Source organism: Tachyglossus aculeatus, chromosome X2 (assembly GCF_015852505.1).
Source record: "Tachyglossus aculeatus isolate mTacAcu1 chromosome X2, mTacAcu1.pri, whole genome shotgun sequence".
Classification (NCBI taxonomy): Eukaryota; Metazoa; Chordata; class Mammalia; order Monotremata; family Tachyglossidae; genus Tachyglossus; species Tachyglossus aculeatus.
The window spans coordinates 12,275,042-12,281,041 of record NC_052100.1 but is presented as its reverse complement, the minus strand read 5'-3'; the positions used below and the strand labels follow the sequence as shown (position 1 = coordinate 12,281,041).

At 45.7% G+C, this 6,000-nt stretch overlaps 1 protein-coding gene across 2 annotated transcripts in view; it reads right to left on the bottom strand.

Moving 5' to 3' along the window:
- Positions 1–2,953: 2,953 nt before the first annotated feature.
- PIP5K1C (phosphatidylinositol-4-phosphate 5-kinase type 1 gamma) overlaps positions 2,954–6,000 on the bottom strand; it is a 41,190-nt gene continuing 38,143 nt past the window's right edge. For both annotated transcript variants that reach the window (XM_038770665.1, XM_038770666.1), the window contains one exon: positions 2,954–5,686. In XM_038770665.1, coding sequence (XP_038626593.1) covers positions 5,684–5,686 — 3 coding nt within the window. In that variant the 3' untranslated portion in view covers positions 2,954–5,683. The remainder of the gene's footprint in view (positions 5,687–6,000) is intronic.

Here is a 6,000-nt window from a genome sequence, read left to right as displayed (position 1 = left end):
GAGTTATACTACGGAAGGAAGTGACAAAGGTCATTCTCGACACTGTTCACATCATATTTAGAAGTTTGAAACATGGTCCCATAGCACAGGCTAATCAGCAAAGGAATTCCACGACTGACCAATACACAATGAAAAAAAGGAGGAAACAAATGCTTTATGACCCTATTTATTAGAGAGATCTCCTTTTCAAAATAAAAACGGGCAGGAAAAGCAGAGGACACTGTATACAAGTGTTATTTTGGGTCAGCAGTGGTTGCATTTTTTTTAACACAGTTCTGGACTTGAGACAGTGTCCCCTCAAAGAACTCAAGCTTAAATGATCAAATATTGGAGCAAAGGGGAAACACTACATGGAACCCTCTTCAATAGTTCAGACGCACAAGATTTCATTGGTTACACTGTAAAACATGATTAAAGTTGGACGGAAATGCAGTTTGCCTACCCAAACCAAACCCTACTTTAAAGATAAAAACCAGAAATAAGCACAGGGGACCGACCGCAAGACCCCGCAGCAACAGTACAGTATAAGAGAACTCCACTAGTGACAGAATATTGCATTCAGCAGAATTCAGGGAATGGTGGTTTTCAGAGGAAGAGCACTTGCAATCTAAACTCTCACATAAATGTCTTTGTTTAATACAGTACAATAATTCAAATATCCACTTTCTTAGCAATAGCAGCCATCGGAGAGGAGACAAATGTGGGGAAAAAGGAGGGGTGCACTTAGGCCAGGAAAATATTTACATATTTTTACACAAAAGGAAAACAGTTTTAGGAGTCATTCTTATTGGGGTTCAGGTGAGGCAATCTGTTCACCAAACATTATAAATAGTTCTTGCCTTTTTCCTGCCCCCCGCCCCCAGACTAAGTTAATTAATTCTGCTGTACTACACAGTCTAAAGAACAGTTAGCATTGATTTACAATTCTCTGAAAAAATGGTCTCCAAAAAGGGTTGTCTTAAAGCAAAAATAGAAACATGACAATATCAACTTGTACTTTTTCTACCCCCCAACAACAAAAAAAGCCACACTGTTACAAACATTCTTTACGCAATACACTTACATAGAGGAAATCTAGAAAACGGCATTGGAATATGAACAAGCATCATATACTTGGGTCAAATAGAGGCTCCCCAAAGCACAAGTGATCCCATAGGCCTGAGTTTTGCTTTTTGCCTTTCTGGGGCTGGAGAGGGGAGGTGGCAATGGGGGCAGTTCACAAAAGACACAGGCAGGGTCCGTTTCAGGTGCTTGGCGTTTCAAAGGAGGGAAAGGGAGGAGAAGCCTGAGGACAGAAATGAGATCTGGTGGATGGAACATTGTCAAAGCACACCACCCTTTAATCCAAGCTCACAGCCCTGCTCCAATAGCCAGGCAACTGGGGCTACTTCTCAGAAGCAGATCCGTTCGGTCAGCGAAGTAAGGTTTTGGAAAATCATTTCAGTGGACTTCCAGGGGGCGGAGGGGTTGGGGAAACTCAACCACCCTACACTAGACTAGCCCCAGTAAACCCAGAAGCAGCCCTGGATAGTTCAATTCTGCTTGTTCCAAGAGGCTACTGGGGGAGGAATAAAAGAGCCCCTAAGATAGTTGTAGAATTATATTAGGACTGCACCCTTGGAAAAAAATCCCTTTGCAGCTTGATGGTGTATAATACACACAAGCCACAGCCCTCTATTTTAGAGCTGGCTCCATGCCTTGGGTAACGAAGTTGGGCAGGCTGCTGTCAGATTACCCCTATGGGCTCCTTCCGAGGCACCACTGGATCATAAAGAAAACCTCCAGAAAAAACCCTTGCCATTCATTACTAGAAGACACGGTGTTCTCCATTTGGGTTCACTAAATGTCACCAGTGGTATCGGTGTCTTTAGGAGACACTAATCTGCACTTTGGATTTTCTGCTGAAATGCCGGGAGGACACGAGAAGTAGCAGCTAAGTTAGCAGTGGGTGCAAGTCTCAGCATCTGACTTCCTGGGACTGCTTTAGGGGGAAGGAAGATTCATGTGTGCACATTAGAGAAGCAGCGTGGCTCAGTGGAAAGAGCACGGGCTTGGGAGTCAGAGGTTGTGGGTTCAAATCCCAGCTCCGCCACTTAGCTGTGTGACTTTGGGCAAGTCACTTGACTTCTCTGTGCCTCAGTTACCTCATCTGTAAAATGGGGATTAAGACTGTGAGCCCCATGTGGGACAACCTGATCACCTTGTATCCTCCCCAGTGCTGAGAACAATGCTTTGCACATAGTAAGCGCTTAACAAATACCAACATTATTATTATTATTACTATCCACCCACACTTGGGGGTTTTAAACTCTTCAAAGCCAAAAGGCTCTACTGAATTCTATAAGAAAACTCCACCCCCGTCTCCAGTAACCTCTCTCTGAGCACATATCCCTGGGAGGAATTTGGAGGATTTGATGGTGGTTATGTTCTAGCCCTTGCCAAACGTCCTCCCAGTTCTAAGTTCTCGTTCTACTGGCAACGTGAAAGAATGAGAAGCCACAGAAAACTCTATTTGCAGATGTCATACTATCACCCCATGCCACTCTGACATCTCACCCCTGCACGAGTTCCTTAGAATTCACACCGTTTGGGCATGTTTGATCATGACAATTTGAAGTGAGGATGTGATGTGGGAGGGCGGGAAGCAGGAGCCTGGGGTGGAAACCACTTTGTGAGCAAAGGGCTACAGTTGAGCAGGGTACTGGTGCTGCTGTTTGGATGAAGCCTGAGGATAAGGATAAGAAGCAGCGTGGCTCAGTGGAAAGAGCATGGGCTTTGGAGTCAGAGGTCAGGGGTTCAAATCCCGGCTCTGCCACTTGTCAGCTGTGTGACTTTGGGCAAGTCACTTAACTTCTCTGGGCCTCAGTTACCTCATCTGTAAAATGGGGATTAAAATTGTGAGCCCCCATGGGACAACCTGATCACCTTGTAACCTCCCCAGGGCTTATAACAGTACTTTGCACCTAGTACGCGCTTAACAAATACCATTATTATTATTATAAGGGGCAAGGCGGGGATGGCAGGTGGGTGTTGTGCACAGAAACCTGTGTTTGAGAAAGGGAGCCAAACATTTTGGAGACTGCAGTGTTAAGAACATAATTCATGTAAAAGCCCCGAATCTGCTACAAACCTGACACCATCATCTGCAGGGGTCAGAAAAATAGCCCAAGGAGAACAGCCAAGGTCAGCCACATAGTCTGACAACCAGGCTTATCTTTCATCGGAGAGACTGTCATTAGCTTGCATGATTCCTACCTTTTTTTAAAAATGCCACTACAAAAAATAAAACTCCTTGTAGTCTTCATTTCCAGAAGATGCAGCCAATTAGCATATTCTAGTAGTTCAGGCCAATGATGGGAAACACACAGCACGAGATTAAAAAACGGAGCGGCTATACATACCTATATATGTATAATCCCATTCAAATATGGCAGAGACCATGATTGGAGTGTGTAAAATTACCCTATTTTAATCAGCTTCTTTTCAGCCCAGACTGAGAACAAAGAGATTCTGCCATAAAACGTTATGATTCTGGTTTAGCTTTGATTAATGAAGGAAGGGCGGAACAATGTTATAATTGATTTAATTGCTCCATCGGAAGACTTGGGTTCCTCACTGTCTGAAATTAACAGGCCAACATCTTTAAAGAATGGCCTTCTCTAGTTTTAATTAAAACTGTAAAAGAACCTCTCAGCCTGAATGTTTTCTCTACAGTCACGTAGATAACTCAATTGGAGAACATAAAGCAGCACAGCTTCCTCTGGGTCAGCAGGTCCAATCAGCATATTTAGCTCAATAAATGGCTCATGCAATAGGATGGAAGTCCCAGGGTTTAAGAGAAAGAGGGTCTTGAAAGTGTTGGGTGGGGGTGGGAGGGGGAATGGGACAACAAAACATTATTTTGGAGGTCTCCTGCCTGCTGCCTCCTCCAATCAAGCAAACACACATGATTGCTCAAAGGTAAACACCCCAACATCGAACTCCTTTTGCAAATCTGCAGCTGAGAGGCCGAGCCCCTTTCTGTCTCAATCTTCCTGAGTATTTCAAAGTCATTTGGTGATGACCCTCCATGTTTTGGCTTCCAGTGGAAAAATTTCCAACACCCGCTTCCTCCTTTCTGGAACCTGAATTTCAATCATAAGCACGATAATAAATAAAGTCCACAGTTTCCATCAGAGGAAAAGGCTTCATCCACAAGATATGCAGTTGCCTTTGCCATAAAGAGGTGGGGAGAACGTGGGGCACTCTCTCATTTCTCAGCAGTATCACACTTGTCATCTTAATAGCACCTGAGGGAAGATTCAATCTGAAAGACTGAAACCATTTTGAAAATCATGATCTTTGACTGGGGCATCCAACTGAAAACATACTCCTTTTAGCCAATAAAGCAAAACCAAAAGAAACAACAAAAGGAGGAAAGAAAAAAAAAATCCGAATCCAAATCCCTTCTGCCTGCCACGGCATCACTAAGCCACACGGTCGCTTTAGATCCACACTTATTCCTGGTATACTGCTCTTCCATTTCAAGCCGAAATGGATTTGCGGTGCCAGATAAGGTTCATACTGACTGTATGGAAAACTGTCTTTTAAGATGGGGGCAGGAGAAGGGAAGAGATAAAGGAGCAGTCTTAGAGTGGGTACCCTCTAAAGTTTTCTGATCGGTGGAGGGGGGAAATCTGATTGTTCTATAAGTATATTTTCTGAGCAAGAGAGCTCTGGGTTCCTAAGTGGCTCAACTTTGGCTTGATGCAGTTTCCAGATTTGAATCCACACTGGGAAGGAGCCAAAGAACACGGGAAAAGCACAGGGTTTTCATCCTCCAGGACAAGAGGTGGGGGACACCAATGTGGGTTAAGCCCAGAGAGAAGGGGAGAGGAGTGTTCTCTATGCCACAGCGAAGTCCAGGAAAATGGAGGGTATTCTGCCCCTCTTTCTCATACTGACAAACAGAGATTCACTTCATGGGTCATTGGTAGCTTTGAAATCTATACAGTGATTGACTCCCCAGGGCAAAGCTAGAAATAAATAGTGGGAATGAATTTCTTCTGACGGTCTTCCTTCCCTTTACACTCACCCTACCAAGCAACAGGTATGCTGCCCTTTCCCTATCTCCAGTGAGGGATCCTGTGATCCCAAAACAAATATAGAGAAGAGCCAAGGGTGTGGTAAAACCCCATATTGTTTTATGTTTTTTTTTAAAAAGAAAAGCACATTTGTGCTGTCGGTGTCTGTGCAGAGCTCAAAGACCCCAAATAAATATAGGATTAAAAAAAAGGTTTAAAAAAAAGGATTGCATTATTTCATAAACACCCCCACACTCGCACACGCACACACGCAGTTACAGGAGTGCTCAGATGGGCAGATTTTTGCTCTGCCCCAATGATTTCTTTGCCCCTGGAGGCTCTGAGCCCGGGAGCAACATTTTCTTGGCAGTCCACGGCTTGAAACGGATGAGGCGAATGGTCAAGATGTTGGGTGGGGAGGGGAAGAGAGGAGGGCGGGGACACTGGGGGGGGGGGGATTTTGTGTTTCCCCCAGTGGGAAGCGGGGTGTGTGAGGTCCTGCTCGTGCAGCGAGGTGGGCATCGGCAAGCTTCCCCCATGGCCAGTCGGCACGTCAACAAAATGGAACCGCTTTCCGGAGAGGGAACAATCAGCTCCAGACTTCAGTGTCTGCATAGAAATTACTGCAAAGAGGCAAGGAGGAGAGGGTGAAGTGTCCGTAGCGGCACCAAGTGTTACTCCCGAGCGTCCCCGATCCCCCCGGGAGCACGGTGGGGTGGGGCAGTTTCTCCATTTTTCACAGCCTCCCCCTCCCCATCAGTCTCTTCCGAGCCAGGCCCGGGAGTTTCGGGTGGGGCTGACAGTGACTCCTAGCCTCCCAGCAGATGCCACCTGGAGCCAAGAGACTCTTGGAGTCCGCTGAAGCCCAGGACTGCTGCATGTCTCCAGCCACAGAGAGCATGAGGACAGTGGTTGGTGGTAATGCCATGAGGCCGGA